The following is a 19,981-nucleotide window of genomic DNA, read 5'->3' on the forward strand; positions in this document are numbered from 1 at the left end:
GACCTGGCCCAGGACGTCTTGGGGGAGAAGGTTGACACGGCACTCACTGCCCGAAGAGGGAGGCGGATAGCGGTTTCAGCGCCTGGGGAAAACGATGTGGGGCGTGCCGCGATCCATGGGTCTTCCTCGCAGCCTTCCAGAACGCCACCCGGAGCGCAATCCAACACCCAAGAGGGAGCCTCAGCCGACGCCACCGCGAAACATCCGTCATTTATTAGGCCAAGGCGCGATGGCACGCTGCTGATTGGGCGCGTGTTGCAGGCGCTCGACGATCATGGCCCGCGGCCAAGTGATAACACAACCTTATCATCGCCAGACACTCTCTGCGCCGCTCCTGGCAGCCGTCTTGCTGCTCCGTGTCAGCATGCATCGACACCATGTCCAGCACCAGTCCTTGGCGCGCGCGCTGTGTCGATTGCTGGTCCACTGCTCAGCGGAGATGACCGACACAACCCAATCATCCATGCGCACAGCACCCAGGTAGCTTGATGCGGCAGCTGGCATGGTTACATCAAGCCGAGCCCACGGGAGCCCACGAAGGATTGCAACCGCGTTGTCGTGAACTGACCCGCTGAGGGGGGGCTCACGACCGGCTCTTAAACTGGCCTACCTGCCAGCTCCTCTCCGCGCACAGCTTCTTCAATTCCGCTGCCACCTCCAGCTCCACCGCAGCTCCACCACAGGCCAAGACCATGGACGTCGGAGAGCACAAGCACAACTCCTCGCCCCAGGTGGGCGTGGTGCCCAACACCGACCCGGCGCTGGATGTGTCCCACGAGCACGCCCACCAGCACCTGCACCACTCAGCGTTTGCAGAGAAGGGCCGCACCGACGAGATCGTCTACTCCAAGGGCACTACCCAAGAGCCGCAGACGGTGCCTGATGCGGACCCCAACGACGACTACCTGCGTCGTCGCCATCATGTCGCACCGGAGAAGGGCCATCATCCGGGTCAGGAGAAGGACATCGAAGCAGGCAATGTCGAGGATGTCGAGGACAAGAACAGCTTGAGCCCCCGCGTTACCGAGGACCCCCAGAACCACCGCTTCGCGAAATTCTACTCGCAATGGAAGATCGTCTTCCACGTGTTCCTGGGCATGCTGTTTACCGGGTGAGTGAATTTGAATACGCTTCTTCTGAGTCGCAGTGTGTGGTCCAGGCTGACGTCGGCGCAGATGGTGGATTGCAAGCTTAATCCTCCATCGTCACAACAAGAACTGGATCATCCCATTCCTCCTGTGGCTGGCCATCATGCTGCGACTGGTTTTCTTCTACGTGCCCATCACCATTGTGACAAAGCCAATGCACTTCGTGTGGAATAACACCATGGCCCGACTTGTCTCCTTCATCCCGGAGCGAATGAGGATACCCGGTGGCGCCCTTGGGACCATTGCTGTCATCATTGTCGGCTCGTTCGCTAGCAAAGAGTCTGAGGACAACACCCGTGCCAATCGTGCTGTCAGCTTGTTTGGCCTCGTCGTGTTCCTCTTCCTCTTCTGGGCTACCTCCAGGAACAGGAGCAAGATTGTGTGGCACACCGTCATCGTCGGCATGCTCGTGCAGTTCATCATTGCGCTGTTTGTCCTGCGAACCAAGGCTGGTTACGACATCTTCACATTCGTTGCCACCCTGGCTCGCGAGCTCCTCGGTTTCGCTGAAGATGGTGTGGTATTCTTGACGGACGCAACGGTGCCTAAACTAGGCTGGTTCTTCACTGGTGTCGTTCCGGCCATCATTTTCTTCGTATCCTTCGTCCAGCTGCTGTACTACTGGGGTGTGCTCCAATGGTTCATTGGCAAGTTCGCCGTCTTCTTCTTCTGGAGCATGCGCGTGTCTGGTGCCGAGGCTGTTGTCGCGTCTGCCTCTCCTTTCATCGGACAGGGAGAATCCGCTATGCTCATCAAGCCGTTCGTTGCACATCTCACCCAGGCAGAGCTGCACCAGGTCATGGCTTCTGGGTTCGCCACCATCTCCGGAAGTGTGCTGGTCGCATATATGTGAGTCTTCTAAAGTTGAGGTTAGTAATTCGGTAACTGATTCGGTTTCAGTGGTCTCGGTATCAATCCCCAGGCTATTATCTCGTCTTGCGTGATGAGTATCCCCGCCTCCCTCGCCATCAGCAAGCTCAGGTATCCGGAAGAGGAAGAAACCCTCACCGCCGGCCGCGTCGTCATTCCGGATGACGACGAGCACCGTGCTGCCAACTCTCTCCATGCGTTCGCCAACGGTGCGTGGTTGGGATTGAAGATTGGCGGCATGATTGTCGCCACCCTCCTGTGCATCATTGCCCTCCTCCATCTCGTCGACGGCCTCCTCACCTGGTGGGGCCGCTACATCAACCTCGACGGCGAGTACGATCTGACTTTGGAACTCATCCTCGGCTACGTCTGCTACCCGATCGCCTTCTTGCTCGGTGTGTCCCGAGAACGCAAGGATCTCCTCCTTGTCGGCCGTCTGATCGGCATCAAGGTCATCGCCAACGAGTTCGTCGCCTTCAACAGCCTGCAGAACGACGTGGCCTACGCCACGCTCTCCTCGCGCTCTCGCCTCATCGCTACGTACGCGGTCTGCGGGTTCGGCAACATCGGCTCGCTCGGCACGCAGATCGGTGTGCTCTCCCAGATCTCCCCCGGCAGGAGTGGTGATGTGTCGAGGCTCGCTGTCAGTGCGTTGATTACCGGTGTCATATCGACCTTGTCGAGCGCGAGCATTGCTGGGCTGCTTGTTACGGACCAGGCTGCGTTCACCAGTGTTCCTAAGAATGAGACGATGACATAGTTATGCGATATCCGAATGATTGAGGAGGCATTTAAAATCCAGATTTAGCGGGTTCTGTAACACATGAGTTAGACTTCATTTACGCTTCTTGTTGTTGCTTGTGGTGATATACTTACTTGTGCGTACTAAGCGCTTGGCTGCGAGTTGAGTTCCAGGCACTCCGCGCGTGTTCTCCGCGCGTGTTCTCAGCGCGCACGACAACGAGGCAAATGCGATCACGGACGATGCAGAACGACAGAAGAGCGAGCAGGCGAGCTCTCTGGGTGTCCAGTTGTCTTTATTCGCGCAGGAGAGCAGCACGCGATTGTCTGTGCATCTCGCGCGTCCGCCACCCTCGCTCACGTCTCCTAATCGGGGTATCTGTAACGTAAGATCTTGGCTCTCTCGCTCTCGTCTCCTATTTTCAAGGCGTCGAGCTGGAGAATGAGGGATTGTGTCCGTTGGTATTAGAGTTGGTGGCTCTGGGTATTGGTCGGCCAGTAGCTACTGTGTCTCGTCACAGATGTCCGCACACTTTTCTACCACCGCTTGTGGTGCCTCATGGTATTTTCTGAACTTCGGTTTAGACGAAAGCCACACCTTTTGGGCGACCAGTAAACTCGTGAGGCCACCCCACGCAGGGACAGAGGAGTGTGCACAGATTGTAAATGCGATTTACTGACCCGGATCTCTGACGATACCGTGAGGCGCCACAAGCGGCGGCAGAAAGGTGTGCGGATATCTATGACCACGCACTGTATGCAGCTGTCGCGTGTCACCACGGGGGACTTGTGGTCGTGTTTTCCCCGAGAGTTTCAGAGCTTTGGGCTGCAGCGCGTTAGGATGCCTGTAGTAGCGCGGTTATGGTAGCTTGGTTATAGTAGCCTGAGAAGGGTTCTCGGGCGCTGTATTGGTTGGTGTTTGTGAGTTCAGCTGGGTTGAGTTTGGATGTTAGTTTTGAGGACGGGTGGATCGGATGATGCAACAGGTGGATGTGGGATAAGGGTGGATTAGGTGACGCGATGACTCGGAGATGGGCCTGGCGGTTCATTCCTTTTGTGAATATCTCTGTCTTTGTATCTTGTACCTACGAGTCAAAACGAGGTCGGGGGTTTGCTGGCTTCCAGGGTGATGTGGGGAATGGAATGGCGGTGACTCGTTCCTGCTACATAGGGGGTTTCTGCTGTATATGTAAGCTCTGAGTGTGAAAATGGGGTTACGTTCAAACTGTTCGAAGAAGTGGAGAGGTTGAGGGTGTGCTGTGGTGACTTTCGTGATTACATGAAGTCGAAGTTTGTTTGTTTGAGGGATTTCTTGGGGCCTTGTAATGTCGACCAGCCAATCGAAGGGGCACAATATGACTATTTCCCGCTTCTTGAATCTCGGCTCCACTCTACGGGCGCTGTGAGACTTCGATCTGTGTGCATTTGGCGGTGTCGGGCGGTCCCAGCTGACGAGCATCGGAAGGGAGCGAGTCGGCGGAACCATCTGGAGCATTCTGACGAATCAGAGAGGCGGGTTTCAAACGTCGAGGGCCCGAGCGCAAAGCTTCCGCTCCACCGTTCTGCTCCAAGCCCAGGTTGTGGCTCTTCACAGGGCGTTCAAGGGCTCGAGCTATACAAACTAATGCCGCCAGTAATCGAGCTATGGGCGTGTAAGTCCTCTTTGAGAAATCTTTGACGAACATGGTCCCCCACATCAATGACTTGCATCGTCTTAGTAGCATATACGGAGGGAGACAATGCAGTTGACACCCACGTCTACTCAAGCGTTACAGGTCGGAGCTGTGGGGGTGGGGCTGTCAATGCCTGTACTGCTTCGACAATGTGAGTGAAAGAGTTTTCAGTCAGTCAGTTTCTTCTCGATGTAACCGACGATATCGGAGCAGACCCTGCCAGCTCTATGCTCCCTCCATACCGTTGAGCACGCTACGGAGTCGAGTGGTGTACATCAGCCGGGTCCAAGGCCGAGTCCACCAGCCAGCCTCGAATTGCTTCTGTGGCTGCTTCTGCAATGAGATTGGCGACCCACCGTACAGCCAGTCATCTGCGAACTGTGCTGAGATTGAGATAAGATTTGTGGCTCTGGACCTTCAGCTTGCTGGAACACCAGGATAGCCCAAGCACCTGCTGGCAGCAATCAGCCCTCACCAAGAGGCGTTGACGCGATGGTGTCGTTCCCAAGCTAAGTTAAGATGTTGGAGAAGGCTGCAGGGCAGCAGGTGCCCAGTCCAGAGCGGGCTGGCGCTATCTCTGCAGTCGTCGACAAGCAAATGGCAGCGAAAAAATTCGCGAAAAGATCCCCCACAAGGCTGCGAGGTTGACAGCATTTGATGTGGCCGCCGAGTGGTTTGCAAGATATGATAAGCTGCATATGGCCAATCACGACGCGCGCAATCAGCTCAAGCGAGGGCACTCGGGCCTCCCCCTACGGCCCGCCAGAGCTTGATGGGACGACTGCAGTTCTCTGCTCCAACCTCATCGCGCCTCGCTTCAGAAGAAGCAGCAAAAGCAAGCTGAGATTCCCACGCCGTGCTGGCATTGCCGCCCTCACCACGCGAGCCGACCAGGGCTGGACCGCATTGGCAGGGCTGTCACGGGCCGGCCGCTGGCCGCGGTGCAGCTCGCAGGGCGCCGAAGGCTTCAATTTTCTCCAGATTTTCCGAGGCAGCGGCCCCAGCGCGGCCCCATCGCGGCCCCATTCGACTGTTTGCAGCGCGGCGATCATGATTCTGGTGCGGTGTCTCGTGACTGGTGCCCGCGTCCATTGGCCCACAAGTGAGGTTTTCCGTTTAGTCACTCTTTGCGCCTTATCAACCCTCCTCGTCAAGCATCCCCGTCCAGCCCCCCTTATCAAGCCGATTTACGTGCAGCTTGCTTCAACCAGCCAGAATCCGCGGATGCACTCGCCAGCACCCATGGCTGAAAGCTCCACGCCACGGGAGGCCCAGCCGCCTTTGTGCCCGCTTTGCCGATTAACGCTCCTCGAATATCACAGCTCCATCACAGAGACACCTCTAGCTTTTCTCTTCTAGCGGCGCTCTAGCCCGGGGACCTTTGCTCAGCGCCCATATTTATATTGAAGCCTGCTGCACCACCTCGAAGTCTGTGTGCGGAGTACTTCCTGGGAGCTGCAACCTTCATCCCAAAGCTTAACCAGATCATCACAGCTATGTCCTTCCAACCTCCTCTCGGACAGGGCGCCGGCTATGGCGTCGTCATCGGCTTGGGCTTTGCCTTTGCGTGCGTGCCCTCCTTGAGCTCGCCAAATATATTTCACGCTGACGTTGAATAGCTTCGGTATGATTGTTACCACTTTTGTGCTAAAGAGGTATGTGGTATCTCTACAAAAGCTCCGCGTGGTTGCATATAGCAGCTACAATCAACCTGCATGGGATCCGTGTCTTCAGCCTCGACTGAGTTTGTAGTCACTTGTGCATTGTCGGATTCTACCTTCAGACCTTAAAAGTGTTGGGTTTGTGGTTGTGGTTGAAACCCCCACGTCGACCTTTAGTCCCATGTCGTTTAGCATCTACCGAACCGTTACTGACATCATATAGGTACAACAATGAACTCCAGACCTCTGAGATGTTCAGTACAGCAGGCCGGACTGTCAAATCTGGTCTTGTTGCTTCCGCCGTCGTGTCTTCCTGGACATGGGCTGCAACATTACTTCAATCCTCTGGTGTCGCGTATCGCTATGGTGTTTCCGGTCCTTTTTGGTACGCTTCGGGTGCCACAGTGCAAATCATTCTCTTCGCTACTATCGCCATTGAGCTCAAGCGCCGAGCTCCCAACGCTCATACATTCCTCGAGGTCATTCGGGCACGTTATGGCGGCGTCACTCACATTGTCTTCATGGTTTTCGGCATCTTCACCAACATCCTGGTCACTTCCATGCTGCTGACCGGTGGTTCTGCCGTCGTGACATCGGTAAGGCTACAATCGGTCAGCCGTAATCAGTACTCAATACTAATGACTTGTAGCTTACCGGAGTGCCAACCGCAGCTGCTTGCTTCCTCCTTCCCATTGGTGTCGTTTTGTACACCATGTTCGGTGGAATCAAGGCCACCTTCCTTACTGATTATGCCCACACCGTCGTCATTCTCGTCATTCTCCTCACCTTTGCGTTCACGGCCTACGCAACTAATGACCAACTGGGCAGTCCAAGCAAAGTCTACGAGCTCGTGGTCGCGGCCGGTAAGGCTCACCCGGTCTCTGGAAACAAAGATGGCAGCTACATGACTATGCGCTCGAAGGAGGGAGCTATCTTCTTCGTCATCAACATTGTTGGCAACTTCGGAACCGTCTTCTGCGACAACGGCTACTACAACAAGGCCATTGCTGCCAGCCCAGTTGATGCCCTTCCAGGTTATATCATGGGCGGCTTGTCTTGGTTCGCCATTCCCTGGCTCGCAGCAACCACTATGGGCCTTGCTGCACTCGCTCTTGAGGGTCACCCGGGTTTCCCCTACGCTGGCCGTATGCTCGATTCCGACGTCTCAGCTGGATTGGTCCTTCCCACCGCTGCTGTCGCTATGATGGGTAAGGGTGGTGCTGTAGCCACTCTGCTTCTTGTTTTCATGGCTGTTACATCTGCCATGTCTGCCGAGCTGATCGCAGTCTCCTCTATCTGGACCTACGATTTCTACCAGACCTACATCAACCCCAAGGCGACTGGAAAGCAGCTCATCTACATGTCCCACAGCATGGTTATTGCCTTTGCCATTGCCATGGCTGCTTGGTCTACTGGACTGCACTACATCGGAATTTCCATGGGATACCTCTACCTGTTGATGGGTGTCATCATCTCTTCTGCGGTGCTTCCAGCCACGCTTACTCTTATGTGGAGCGGTCAGAACTGGGCCGCCGCTACCTTTTCTCCTATTCTTGGATTCGCCTGTGCCCTCATCGCGTGGTTGGTCACTGCTAAGAAGCAGGGTGGTCAGCTCAACGTTGCGACTACTGGTGCCAACAACCCCATGTTGGCCGGCAACGTCGTCGCGCTTCTTTCTCCCCTGATCTTCGTCCCCGTTCTCACCTTCGCGGCTGGTGGTCTCCAGCATTATGATTGGCTCTCAATGAAAGCTATCCGCAAGGGCGACGACCACGATCTTGCGGCCGAGGCGAACATTGACTTGGAGCAGCTTCCCGGAGAACGCAGCAACTCGGTAGTCGAAGAAGAGGCAGAGCAAAGCAAGCTTCTCAAGGCCTCTAAGATCGCCCGCTATTTGACGGTATTCATGACGCTTGCGTTCCTAGTAGTCTGGCCCATGCCAATGTACGGCAGCGGTTACGTCTTCTCTAAGAAATTTTTCACTGGCTGGGTCGTTGTCGGCATCCTCTGGATGTTCTGCTCCGCCTTCTGCGTCGGCCTGTACCCGCTATGGGAGGGCCGCAAGACCAGCGGGCACACCTTCAAGAGCATCTTTTTGGATATCACCGGCAAGAAGAAGTTTGGAAAGAACGTTGTCCATGGCGAGGCTGCTATGGTCGAAGATTCGGGCCCTGGAACGCCGACTGAGAAGGTCGCGGAACTTCCGGGCAAGCAGTAGAGTTTCCTCCATTCTGTCGTTTGATCGGATAAGCCGCGCCTGCGTTGTCCATCTGGGAATGTGTGGCTGTGAGATGCTTTGATCATTTACTGTTATGATACCTATGTACCGTTCGTTACGTATGCAAAGAATGATTTACAGATACCTCTTATAATGCCAGTGACGGGTTTGAAGTCTAAGTAGCTGGCAGGGTGCTTTAATGTTCAGAGGGGAAGCCTCAATGTCTCTTTAGTTCGTTGGGTCCGGCCCGGAACGCACGTGCAAAAGCTTTGACCCAGTGACGTCGGTCGTTTACTCAACTTCACGCTAAGTTTAGCAGACGTGCTATTCTTCCTCGCATATCCGGGAGCCGTGGATCCCCTTTGTATGATTCCAAGAAGCACGATATTGCGTTCCCTTTCCTGTGTCTATATATGTCGTCCTAAACTGTTCTTATGTCCCTCCCAAAACTTTCCAGCCTGTTAAACAGCTACAATGATATTGTTCTCGCATCAATAGAATAACAGCATTTCTGCTGCAAACAGTAGATTCCTTCAAGACGATTTTTTCTTTTCGCATTAGCTGTTGCAACTCGGATATTTCCTATTCAAAATGTCAATTCCCGACCGTATCACCGGGAAAAAGAGTCATGAATCTCAACATCAGCCCCGCAGCATCCCAAATGCGAAAAAGCCGAAATCTCGCCCGCCACAGAGCTTCCGAGATAAAGCTGGATTTCTCCAAAGCAGCTTGCCGAAGTACTCGGGACCGTATAGTGTATGGATCCTATTCGATGCTAGTACTGGGGGGATGCAGAAGCGAAACTAACTTATCTAGGTCGGTATAATGGAACTCGAGATCCCAGCACGACATCCCCAGACCTTCTCCCACATAAAACGCCACGGCCACCACATCCTGAGGCTGGAAACCGTTCTAATCACCATATACTATCCCTCCGCCTTCGGATCCGGCGCCGGCAAAGACCCCTCCGGCAACCGCAAATGGTCGCGGCAGACCTGGCTTCCACGGCCTCGGATTAGGACCGCACAGGGCTACGGCAAGTTCGCAAGCGTGGGGGACATCGCCGTGCCTTTCTTCGCTGCTACGACTATGTTTACGAAGATACCCGCGTTCAGGAATTCGAGACCTGCGACGCACTGGCCGCCGCCTGATAACTTCCGCAGCAGGCATGGTCCCGAGAAGGTCAAAAATAGAGAGGGCCCTCCGCCAGAGGGGAAAGGGGATGAGCCAACTTTCCCTCTTATGTTCTTTAGTCATGGGCTGGGGGGAACGAGGACGATGTATTCGAGCTTGTGTGGTGAAGTACTACGAAACTTCTCTCTATGAAAGCTTTCGTGGATCTAACGATGTACAGTTTGCAAGTTATGGGTTTGTGGTGTGCGCTGTAGAACACCGGGACGGATCGGGTCCAAGGACCTTCGTAAATCATGCAAAAGAGGGAAAGGGGAGTCTCGATGATTTGGAGCAGAATGGGCATATCGATCATTGCGAGAGGCAGAGGAAGAAGGGGTATGACAAAGTCGTGAGTTCTCCATGATATTCCCTGATTTTTGAAACGCCACTGACCATGTTCAGGATTATATCTTCCCTAAGGGTACGATAGCGAACAGATCGCACCTACTCCAGATACTTGTTTCAGCGATGTTGCTAACACCTCATAGGCAATAGATGGGACACCTCGCCCTTAAATGAGAAAGGGCCTGATAAGGAACTCCGCGACGCGCAGACCCAGCTTCGTCTTGCCGAACTCGAAGAAGCATACCACATCCTGTGCCAGATCCGCAACGGCAAGGGCGAAGACGTAGCCCGCAAAAATCTCCGCCGAAAGGGCTACGTTGGGTCCAGCTCTCGAGGTCTCGAAGGCGTCGACTGGGATGCATGGAAAGGCCGCTTCCACACCGAACGTTGCACCGTAGCAGGGCACTCCTTCGGCGCTGCCACAACCATCGAAGTGCTCCGCCACGCGGATAGATTCAAGCACGTAGAACAGGGAATAATCTACGACATATGGGGGTACCACATCCCCCTACTACCCCTCACTCCTTTCCTCCTCCCAGCCTGCCATCTCTAATACATCATTCACCCCAGAGCTGCCATCAACCCGCCCGAAGAGGACCCCTGCCACCGTATCCACACCCCTCTACTCGGCATCAACAGTGAGGCCTTCATGTACTGGCCCTCCAACTTCTCCGCCGTCTCCTCCCTCATCAAGGAGTCCCGCGACCATGGCTCCCCAGCCTGGCTCACCACGGTCCGCGGCACCGTGCACGTCTCGCAGTCCGACTTCTCCATCCTCTACCCCGCCACCTGCTCCATGTTGCTCAAAGCGACGGCGAACCCGAAGCGCGCGCTCGATCTCAACATCTCCGCGAGCTTGGAGTTCCTGAAAGCGGTGATGGGTGAGCAGGGGGGCGGGAAGGCGATTCTAGAGAGGTGCATGCTAGATGAGGGACTGCTTAGGACGGAGGTGACGGAGGAGCTGCCAGAGGAGAGGAGGCCGGATGATAAGTGGGTTGCGGCGCGCTTGAAGATTCCGCATGAGTTTCGGACAAGGCTGGGGGCGAAGTTTGTGAGGAAGGAGAGGAGGAGGAGAGGGAAGGGGAGCGGGGAAGTGGGGGATGAGATTTGGATGCATGTGAGGACGGAGAAGGAAGAGTTTGAGAAGTGGAGGGAACAGAGCAGACATGAGCAGGGTTTGGTCAAGACGGGACTGGGTGGGGATTCGGAGGAGGACGTGGAGCAGGGAACGGTTGGGGTTGAGGATACTAGGAAGAGTGGTGTAGAGAAGCTTTGAAGGGATTGGATTTGTAGCGTGACTGTATGAGGAGCGAGTAATAGCAAGGAGCTCTGGACACGAAAGGTCACAGAATGAAGACAGTATAAGCGGCTAGGAGTAGAGAATGCAACCCGCAAGCTTACACATCTAACGATACATTCGACAGGCATTATATGTACAATCCCCTTCTAATTGGCCATCCGCTGCGTACTCACTAGCGCCTTGCTGGAGCTTGTATTAGTGTCTATCACGTGATTGGTACAATTAAAGACGTCACTTCACTGAATGTAGCTAAGTGTTGCATTTTAGCCTATCAGTCGCTAGTCTATGATGCTTTCAGACAGTGTACATTATATACATAGCAATTGTATCTCATAATCCCACATAAACCTCGTTATACACACGCAACCTCGCACTAGACAGTCTATTTCCTCTCATACCATCTCTACGGCCTCATCAGAAATCCCCCCCAACGTAGACATACAATCCGCTCTATCCTTCCCCACTATGCCCTCAAACGACCAACCACACTCCAAAACAGTCCGCGGCACGCTCTCAAACCCAAAGACCCAAGAAGCCATCAAGGACGCAAAGGCGAATCCAGACTCCGACGCGAACCGCACCTCTCTTGGTGACCTAGGTAGTCTGAAAGTCGAGTCTAGCGACTCGGAACCTGTGCCTGATCGCACGTCGCAGGACGGTGGGACGGTTGGCAGCGAGGGGAAAGACGGAGCTAGGGAAATAAGTGAGGACAGGACGCATGCGCAGAGTGTGAGAGGGAGTAAATTATAGAAGGCCTAATTGATAGAGAGGATGGATGGGCCCTCTCATTGAGACTAGAGGATGAAAAGGAAGACGGTGTGGTCGCATCAGAGAACATAGAGCTAGTGCAAGTTTTGAGATGTTCAAGATCAATATATACTTACAACGAATGCCATATGGCGTGTAATCCGAACCGCCTATCCGTGCCTACGTCTCTTCTTTTGATGACTTCTATATAGAGATGACTGAATCTGATAGTTCCTACCAACCCTACTCACCTACTCCTCGAACTTCCCCCCTTTGCTAACATCCGGATAGACATCAAACCGCCTCTGATCCCTCAGCGGGATCCCACTCCTCACCTCCTCCACCCTCTCCCCCTTCAGTTCCGCATACACAATCCCCTCCTTCTCATCCAACTGCTCCAGCACCGCCGCATTCGGATCCACCACCATACTATGCCCCCACGCATTATACTCCGCGCTCATATCCCTCGCCGGGCTGCACAGCCCCACATACACCTGATTATCCGTCGCCCTCGCCCTCGCCAACAACTCCCAATGCAGCGCGCCCGTCGTCAAATTAAACGCGCCAGGATACAGCAGCAGAAACGCGCCCTTGCGCGCCGCAATCGTCGCCAGCTCCGGGAAGCGGACATCGTAGCAGATCGCAACCGCAACCTTGCCGTATTCCGGCAGGTCGACGACCGTGATCTTGTTCCCGGGGCTCAGCACCTCGCTCTCCTTGAACTTGATCTTGCCCGGGATGTCGATGTCGAAGAGGTGCACCTTGCGATGCGTCGCCAGCAGCTCGCCCTGTGGCGAGAACGTCAGGCTGGTGTTGTACAGGCTCTTTCCGCTGTTGTCGCTGGGCGGCCCGCGCTCCGGGATGCTGCCGCCGACGAGGTACACGCCGCCCTCTTTCGCCATGGCGCTCAGCGCGTGGAAGGAGGGCGATTGCGCCTCCGAGGGCGGCGACGGGAGCAGGGTCTCCGAGTACTGCGCGAAGTACTTCGTGCCGTAGGGCGAGTTGAAGCATTCGGGGAGGACGACGAGGTGTGCGCCGGCGCGGGCGGCTTCGAGGACTTTAGTGCGCGCGTGCGCGAGGTTGTGCGCTTTGTCGGCTGTCGAAGCCAATTGGATGAGCGCGAGCTTGAGAGGTTGCTTGAGGAGCTTCGCCATGGTGAGATATGCGATGGTAGAAGCGTTGAAGTGTGGTTGTTGACTGACTGGTTGGCGGGGGAGTGGGGGTATAACAGTTCGAGAGCTTCGGCGTCATTTGTCCGATGGCGAGCGCCGGGTTTAAAGTCCCATCACTTTCAGGGGTTGTTAGACTGGAGCCCGTGACTTGGATATCTTTTTGCATTCATCGTTGTCATGACGTAGTTACCATGTCGTATCTATCAAGCTACCTTGGTTGTCATTCTCCCATACGTTTCGTAGGTCACGAGACTCCCTCGCTGAATGTAAGCCTGATACCCACATGCCGATACTCCCAGAAGATGCCCTTTTCACCTCGAATTCAAGTCCGATATAAGGAAAAAAGAGCCGTTTCCACAAACACTGGACGCCAACGCTTAAGCAATCAACAATCGTAACAGTCGTTCCTAGGAGAGTTCCTGTAAACAGACCAACCTCGCATTGCGGTGAGATTAGTACTGTTTTCCATCAGTCATACTGATATCAATTAATTCAGCTCCATTCCTTCGTCTTCTTCTTCACCGTCGCCCTCCCCGTCATCTTCACCACCGCCCAAGACTCCCGCACTCCCGATGCTTCTTTTTCTGCCATCTCTTCCAGAACCCCCCACCCCGAAACGTCCGCCTCCGAGACCGCCGAATATCTCGAGTTCGTCTCCACCAACGACTCTGCCCTCGATATCGACCTCTTCGCAGATTTCAATAATGCTCCCACGGCTCAAGCTCTTGAAACCTGCTGTCCGCACAACTCTCCCCCAATGCAGCATGCAGAAAGCACCGGCACGACGTTTCAGCCATTCCTCGTTGGCTGTACCAGCACGCTCCCAAATAATGGCTGCATGTTCAACATCGAGTTCCTTCCATAAGCGGTTTACACACAGGAGGCGGAGGCGCGGCATATCGTAGATATTGGCCATGACCAGCATGCCAGCAACATCGGAAAGCGAAGGGCCGTGCGGTGGATAATTTGCGATGCTATCTGTGTACAGATAGTAGAGGAAAGAGCGGACAGCCGAGTACGGTTCTGGAATGTGCATCTTCTTGGTGTGATACTCCAGCATCTGTGCAGACAACAGACGCGCGAAGTGGGGCCATCGCGCTTGTAGAATGAGCTTGTGAACGTGAATCGGAGGCGAGGTATTGGCGGAGGTTCCCGATACACCACTCTCGGTCATAGTCATAGAGGAGTCGTCGGCTCCGTCATAGTCGTCATCGCGGTCTGCAGTGATGGTGAAATCAGCACCGCTTCCATCTTCGGGACGTTGGTCGAAGGTCTTGGCGAGATCGGCACCAATTCCGGACAGATAGGAAGAGATGTTGGCGTCCGACGACGGAATTTTAGTCTTCGATCGGGACTCGTTAGTCAAGGAATTGCCCAAAAGACCTAATTTACGGAGGTCAATTGGCAATACGTCGCTCAGATACTCTCCAGTCGCATCGCCAGCGTTGTTGGTTGGCTCATTCGGACAACCAAGTAGCCAGGCCTGTGTTCCGTCCTCGTTCATCGCGCAGTAATGCCAACGGTATCCGGGGTTGAAAAGGTCCTTGCCATCGGCCAGCTTCTGCCATTGTAGGGTATCCAGATCCAGAGCGGAGAGGCTCGTTTCGAAAGACGAGATGATGCTTGCTGGCGTAACAAAGTCCAGCAGGCACCCTGAAGAATAGACATGGAAATGTGTCCCCAGCGCCTGGGTTGGAAGATTTGGACTGGAATGGAACTTCAGGGAGGATATCGAGCCTGGAGCTACGGGGGGATTCCGATTGGCGGAGAGCTGGCTGGGATTGCTCTGTACACTGCTGGAGTTGGCAACGTATCCAGTCGTGCCTGTCTGAGGAGGATTGCTGTTGGTGAAAGGGTACCCTCTCTGGTATCTAGAGGCTGTCAAGTGGCGTTCTCCAGATCCATATGTCATGGGGGCCTCAAAGGCGGGGCTGCCGCGTATATCCAGCCACCAGATCTCGCTCATTCGTTCCATGTCCTCCCCAAGACCTCCAAATATCCAGATACGGCCGTTCCAGATCCAGCTCGTGTGGTCGTAACGTGGTACGAATCTCCAGGTGCGTGACCAGGTCCAGGTTTTCAGATCGAGATAGCATATGTCGTCAAGGACATAGCTTTCATGTCCAGTCATACCACCACAGATATAAAGCTTCTCGTCATGGATGACGGCGGAATGTCGAGCTCGGCCTCTAGGAGCGGGTCCATTGAGCTCGGGCTGGGTCCAGTGAGCAGTCTTGAGGTCAAAGATGATCACGTCGGAGAGATAGGCACGATGTTCATTTTCTCCGCCGTATACGAGCAATTTATCTCCCTGCCAGAGGTTTGCCGTGTGACCTGCCGCTGTGTGTCAACCAATTGAAAAGTGAAAGTGTGAAACTAGTAGCACTCACCCATCCGGACCCCAGGAATATCCCCGTAGTTGTCGACGAGATTCCACTGCTTTGAGGCAAGATTCAATCTCAGTACATGATTGTATACTGCACGTGTTAGTCCGCATTCATCTAGTTTCTGGGTACAAGAAGCACATACCTTCGTCGGTGTACTGGTCAAATCCACCGAAGGCATATATCTGGTCATTTCCCACGTAGGTGACGGAGGCATTGACGAGACAGGCAGGCTTGGCACCGATGGTGGAGATGATCTTGGGGCGGTAGCTGTCGGTGGCAGCCTTCCGGGTACGCATCGGACTGGCAGACATCAGGAAGGTGGTGTTGTTGGCGGACGATGCGGGCGTAGAGACGGGAGCGGTGGAGGAGGTAGTAGTGTCTGCGAAGAGGGTGGAAGGCTGGTAGACCTGATGGGCCATTGAGTGACTTCAGACTAGACAAAGAGGTGCAGGAGAGCGAGCAAGGGCCATCAAGGGCCGTAAGACTGAGTGACGCACGCAGCGTAGTAAAAGGGCCTGCGCGTTTCGTCTGGAGAGAAAACGAGGCGGCAAGGCGGGCGGGCAGTGAGGCTACGAATTGAAGGAGCGGCTGCAGATTCACCGCCCCCAGCGCTGCGATGATGCCGACGTGAGCGGAGCGGGCTTGGCGTTTCGGCTGCCGGGCTCGGGATCCCGGTGGCGCAATCTGCGAACCTGGGAAGTGGAGAGCGACTTCTGCGCACGGGCCGCGCCTTCCATCACCACGGCGACGGCAGGCGTAAACAGAAGCTACAAAAGGCCGCCTGCTGCGCTGCCAGCTCTTGCTCCTCACCATCCGCCTTCCTCACCACCTACCACACACCCCTTCAATTGCATTCAACCCAATCACTACTCTGTACAAAGTTCTTACTTTGCATCAGTTACGCCATTGTCTAATACTAATAATACCCAAACCCAGCAGTATACACTAAAAAAATCATACTGTAGGTCCCACATGCATATGCGCTCCGGGCATTGGCTAACAAGGCACTAGTAGGAGTGGAGCAGCGATGGCCAGCCCAGCAGTTTGCACGCCAGTGAGGAACTCTCACAAGAGTGCCTTCAACCTCCGTACCGCCGGCGGTCGGATGCCACTGACACCCTCTCCCCGTACGCCAACCCGCCAGCTCTCTGATGTGCCCGGAGCACAGCAGGAGTCCATCCATGGCACCAACAACTTCATGTCACGCCTTGCCGGCCGGTCAGTCTCCAAGACCTCAGTCCGTGACTCGCCCAAGTCAAACATTGCTCGGTCCAACAACTCCCCTCGGCGACTCGAGCTTGGCGTATCAGACTGGGCCTTGACCGGCACTGGCAACACGACATCGACAAAGCAGACACCTTTGAAGTCGCGAAAGGACGGTGTCATTCGCCCCCGTGTTGGCAAGTCGAGGATCACATACAATGCCGCCGACCGGTTCATCCCCAACCGGACTGCTAGCGACGCCATCTGCAACGTTGGCGGCAAGCTTGACCTCGAAAATCGACCCAAGTCAAGCAAAGGCGAGGGCTCGGCGATTCTTGCTACCGCTGCGAGCGCCTTTGACCTCGGCGGACGAGGATCCGAAGACGATGTCACCCTTTCCCTCGAAGGCCTGTGTCTGGATGACGAGGACGACGGCGAGATTTACACTAAGCCGTCGCCAAATGCAGTTGCATACCAATCATCACTAGCCTCAGCATGTGGTGTGTCCCTCAACACTCGCATACTTGCATTCAAGCCTGCTCCTCCCGAGTCATCGAAGCCCATTGACCTCCGATCGCAATACAACCGACCCCTCAAGCCAGCTGGAGGTATCTCAGCGCAGTTCCGTCGCCGTGTGCCTTCAGCACCGGAGCGTGTTCTCGATGCACCAGGTCTTGTTGACGACTACTACCTCAACCTCCTAGACTGGTCTTCCGGCAACCAGGTCGCCATTGGCCTCGAGCGTTCAGTTTATATCTGGTCTGCCGAGTCTGGCAATGTCTCATCACTTCTTGAGGTTCCCACCGACACCTATGTCTCCTCGGTGAAGTGGTCCGGTGATGGTGCTTACGTCGGTGTCGGACTTGGCACGGGTGAGGTCCAGATCTGGGACGTTGAAGAAGGCACCAAGCTGCGAAGCATGTTCGGCCACGAGACTCGCGTTGGTGTTATGGGATGGAACAAGCACATCCTCTCCACCGGTGCCCGCTCCGGTCTTGTATACAACCACGACGTCCGCATTGCTCAGCACAAGGTCGCCGAGCTCGTCTCTCACACTGGTGAGGTCTGTGGTCTGGAATGGCGCGCCGATGGCGCACAGTTGGCTACTGGCGCCAACGACAACCTCGTCTCCATCTGGGATGCCCGTAGCCTCCAGGCCCCGAAGTTCACCAAGACAAACCACCGTGCTGCCGTCAAGGCCTTGGCATGGTGCCCATGGCAATCCAACCTCCTGGCCACTGGTGGTGGAAGCCACGACCGTCACATCCATTTCTGGAACTCCACTACTGGCGCTCGTACCAACAGTATCGACACTGGATCGCAAGTCACTAGCCTGAGGTGGAGCACCGGCTACAAGGAGATCGTCAGCAGCTCCGGCTTCCCGGACAACAGCCTCAGCATCTGGAGCTACCCTACCCTTGTCAAGAATGTCGAGATCCCAGCCCACGAGTCCCGTGTTTTGCACAGCTGCTTGAGCCCAGACGGACAGATGCTTGCGACTGCGGCTGCGGACGAGTCTCTCAAGTTCTGGAAGTTGTTCGAGAAGAAGGCGGGCGCAGGAGGCGCATCGAGGGAGAGCAGTGCCACTGTCAAGGCGAGCGTCGTCAAGCAGATGACGATTCGTTAAGTTTGATGGCCTGATAGCGGAAGAGAGTCAATGGGGGTTTGAGTTTAGCAGTTGCTTGGAAGGAGAGTTGGTTGGGGTGGTGTGAGAGCTTTGGTCTTGCAATAATATGTCAAGGTGCTTCAGCGATTGCGCAGGAGAGGGAGAGATGGTAGAAGGAGAACTTGGAACGACGAAATGCTGGCGCAAAGCAGCAAACACCGACATTATGCGCAATGGTAAGTTGGTAAGTATCCATCTCGTTTGGGTAATGTGGTTCATCGGTTAACGACATGATATCACGACAAACGAAGGTTCTTGGACTTGGTCTGGCTGGGACTACGGGGGCTGGGGTTCACTGGCATTTTCGATTGGCGTCTCGGAGGGAGAATCTTCTCTGCTTAATCTTCGAGCGCGGGTTGAAGTGGATTCTAGTTCTTTCAACTTCATATTTCTTTCTCAGTCGACTGCATACGTTAGAGATGGCTCAAGGGTTTTCTTATCTGCAAAATATACCACTGGTCAAACGATAAAATCAGTCTGCATGGTGTGTTTCAACACCCCAATCTGCACGCTGTCCGACCCCCTCTGCTCACGTAACCCGGCGCCGCTGTGGCTGAGTTCGGCTCAGGCCCGGCTCAGCTTCGGCTCAGCTTCGGCTCAGCTTCGGTTCAGGTCTCCTCAGGTCTCCTCAGGTCTGCTCACTCTTGCTCACCCCTACTCACTTGCTGCGGCGCAGTCTCAGATATACCTCACCAGAAACTGCCAAGTATTAGCGAAGGGCCTGAAAGCTGTCCCGGGTCATAAATTAGGGCCCTATACAGTTTTGTGAGCCTTAAAGCTCAAGCTACTTTGTAGGGAGCATTCTCCGCCCTTATCCTTATTGGCGTAGAGTGTGCCATTTGTTATAAAACCAAACAATATGTAAGGCGCGATTCCGCACCTCCCAGTGTATAGCCATGCTTGAGCCCTGCGTCAGGCCTGCTTGCACGCATGCGTGCCGCAGGCCTATCACGTGCCCGGAGCTCCGGGGCCTAAATACCCCGAGCCTGGCGCGTGCCAAGGCCCACGGCGTACTCGAAATCCTCTGCCCTCCGGAGCTTCTTCAAGGATTCGTCTGAATTCTGTCCATCCGATATTATCAATTCCATCCGAAAGCTCCCTGCCGTGCACTCCCTCCTTACAGCAACTTGCTGCAATATTCCATAACACTACCTTTGCAGGCTTCACGGCCTAAGCCATGACATATAGCGCTTAATAAAGTTGCGTGCCCATTTTTTAGGATTGATAGATAGAAGATTTCTGCCCTTTTGAAAAGAGGCTTCTTGTTGTTGTGGGGTGGCCGTTGAGGTTGTAGTTGTACAACGCGTCGCGCGTTTCGCGATTTTGATGAGGCGGGCCACAGGCTTGCCCGGGCCATAGGCTTGCCGACACGTTATGGTCCTCGGGGAATTTCAAGTTCAGGATCAATCAACCGAACCAGCCGAAGATCAACCATCTCCGAGATCGAGAAGTCGCGTTGAATGCCAGGTCTCTACCCGTGGCTTTCGCGTAGTGCAAGTTTCTCGTTCCTCGAAATTTGCCCCACTTCCACCTAACTAGTTAGGTGGCCGCCATCTCAGTGCACCGGCCACCTCAACGAATCATGATAATATACATTCACTATTCTACAGCCCTCCTAGGCCCCCTAGGCACTACAATCCCGTGCGCCTTGTTGTATTCACGTACAGCCTTCCGAGC

General features: G+C 54.8%; 7 protein-coding genes across 7 annotated transcripts; 5 read left to right on the forward strand and 2 right to left on the reverse strand.

The window, feature by feature from the left end:
* The first annotated feature begins 598 nt into the window (after window positions 1-598).
* BDZ99DRAFT_249853 (H+/nucleoside cotransporter-like protein) lies at window positions 599-2,883 on the forward strand. The gene is made up of 3 exons (XM_033713665.1): window positions 599-1,111; window positions 1,176-1,997; window positions 2,049-2,883. Exons 1-3 carry the CDS (start codon window positions 693-695, stop codon window positions 2,776-2,778), a joined length of 1,971 nt encoding a protein of 656 aa, XP_033580085.1. The 5' UTR covers window positions 599-692; the 3' UTR covers window positions 2,779-2,883.
* A 3,045-nt stretch (window positions 2,884-5,928) lies between these two features.
* Window positions 5,929-8,450, forward strand: BDZ99DRAFT_438013 (urea active transporter; the record flags this gene model as incomplete). The annotated part of the gene is made up of 4 exons (XM_033717603.1): window positions 5,929-5,999; window positions 6,052-6,087; window positions 6,317-6,689; window positions 6,743-8,450. The coding sequence occupies 4 exons, from the start codon at window positions 5,929-5,931 to the stop codon at window positions 8,309-8,311; spliced, it is 2,049 nt and encodes a 682-aa protein (XP_033580086.1). The 3' UTR covers window positions 8,312-8,450.
* A 452-nt stretch (window positions 8,451-8,902) lies between these two features.
* BDZ99DRAFT_438015 (uncharacterized protein) lies at window positions 8,903-11,105 on the forward strand (the record flags this gene model as incomplete). The annotated part of the gene is made up of 6 exons (XM_033717604.1): window positions 8,903-9,067; window positions 9,128-9,613; window positions 9,666-9,833; window positions 9,887-9,905; window positions 9,973-10,324; window positions 10,400-11,105. The coding sequence occupies 6 exons, from the start codon at window positions 8,903-8,905 to the stop codon at window positions 11,103-11,105; spliced, it is 1,896 nt and encodes a 631-aa protein (XP_033580087.1).
* A 489-nt stretch (window positions 11,106-11,594) lies between these two features.
* On the forward strand, window positions 11,595-11,969 carry BDZ99DRAFT_568370 (uncharacterized protein; the record flags this gene model as incomplete). Its single annotated transcript, XM_033727781.1, has 2 exons — window positions 11,595-11,858; window positions 11,928-11,969. The coding sequence occupies 2 exons, from the start codon at window positions 11,595-11,597 to the stop codon at window positions 11,967-11,969; spliced, it is 306 nt and encodes a 101-aa protein (XP_033580088.1).
* BDZ99DRAFT_460416 (carbon-nitrogen hydrolase) lies at window positions 11,791-13,069 on the reverse strand. Its single transcript, XM_033719383.1, has one exon. It carries the CDS (start codon window positions 13,028-13,030, stop codon window positions 12,128-12,130), a length of 903 nt encoding a protein of 300 aa, XP_033580089.1. The 5' UTR covers window positions 13,031-13,069; the 3' UTR covers window positions 11,791-12,127.
* Window positions 13,070-13,191: 122 nt separating this feature from the next.
* BDZ99DRAFT_507214 (galactose oxidase) lies at window positions 13,192-15,977 on the reverse strand. Its single transcript, XM_033724227.1, has 3 exons — window positions 15,578-15,977; window positions 15,439-15,525; window positions 13,192-15,382 (listed from the first exon to the last, which is right to left on the reverse strand). Exons 1-3 carry the CDS (start codon window positions 15,852-15,854, stop codon window positions 13,536-13,538), a joined length of 2,211 nt encoding a protein of 736 aa, XP_033580090.1. The 5' UTR covers window positions 15,855-15,977; the 3' UTR covers window positions 13,192-13,535.
* Window positions 15,978-16,244: 267 nt separating this feature from the next.
* Window positions 16,245-18,424, forward strand: BDZ99DRAFT_250024 (cell division cycle protein-like protein Cdc20). Its single transcript, XM_033713667.1, has one exon. It carries the CDS (start codon window positions 16,463-16,465, stop codon window positions 18,263-18,265), a length of 1,803 nt encoding a protein of 600 aa, XP_033580091.1. The 5' UTR covers window positions 16,245-16,462; the 3' UTR covers window positions 18,266-18,424.
* Window positions 18,425-19,981: the final 1,557 nt, after the last annotated feature.

This window comes from Mytilinidion resinicola (genome assembly GCF_010093595.1).
Source record: "Mytilinidion resinicola strain CBS 304.34 unplaced genomic scaffold BDZ99scaffold_5, whole genome shotgun sequence".
In the NCBI taxonomy this organism is placed as follows: domain Eukaryota; kingdom Fungi; phylum Ascomycota; class Dothideomycetes; order Mytilinidiales; family Mytilinidiaceae; genus Mytilinidion; species Mytilinidion resinicola.

Bases quoted from the DNA above. Each gene is read 5' to 3' on its own strand.
- BDZ99DRAFT_249853 (XM_033713665.1), top strand. From the start codon at position 693: ATGGACGTCGGAGAGCACAAGCACAACTCCTCGCCCCAGGTGGGCGTG. The intron at 1,112-1,175 runs GTGAGTGAATTT...ACGTCGGCGCAG, and splicing joins CTGGGCATGCTGTTTACCGG to ATGGTGGATTGCAAGCTTAA. The intron at 1,998-2,048 runs GTGAGTCTTCTA...ATTCGGTTTCAG, and splicing joins AGTGTGCTGGTCGCATATAT to TGGTCTCGGTATCAATCCCC.
- BDZ99DRAFT_460416 (XM_033719383.1), bottom strand. From the start codon at position 13,030: ATGGCGAAGCTCCTCAAGCAACCTCTCAAGCTCGCGCTCATCCAATTG.
- BDZ99DRAFT_507214 (XM_033724227.1), bottom strand. From the start codon at position 15,854: ATGGCCCATCAGGTCTACCAGCCTTCCACCCTCTTCGCAGACACTACT. The intron at 15,526-15,577 runs GTATGTGCTTCT...TAACACGTGCAG, and splicing joins TGACCAGTACACCGACGAAG to TATACAATCATGTACTGAGA. The intron at 15,383-15,438 runs GTGAGTGCTACT...ACACAGCGGCAG, and splicing joins TATTCCTGGGGTCCGGATGG to GTCACACGGCAAACCTCTGG.
- BDZ99DRAFT_250024 (XM_033713667.1), top strand. From the start codon at position 16,463: ATGGCCAGCCCAGCAGTTTGCACGCCAGTGAGGAACTCTCACAAGAGT.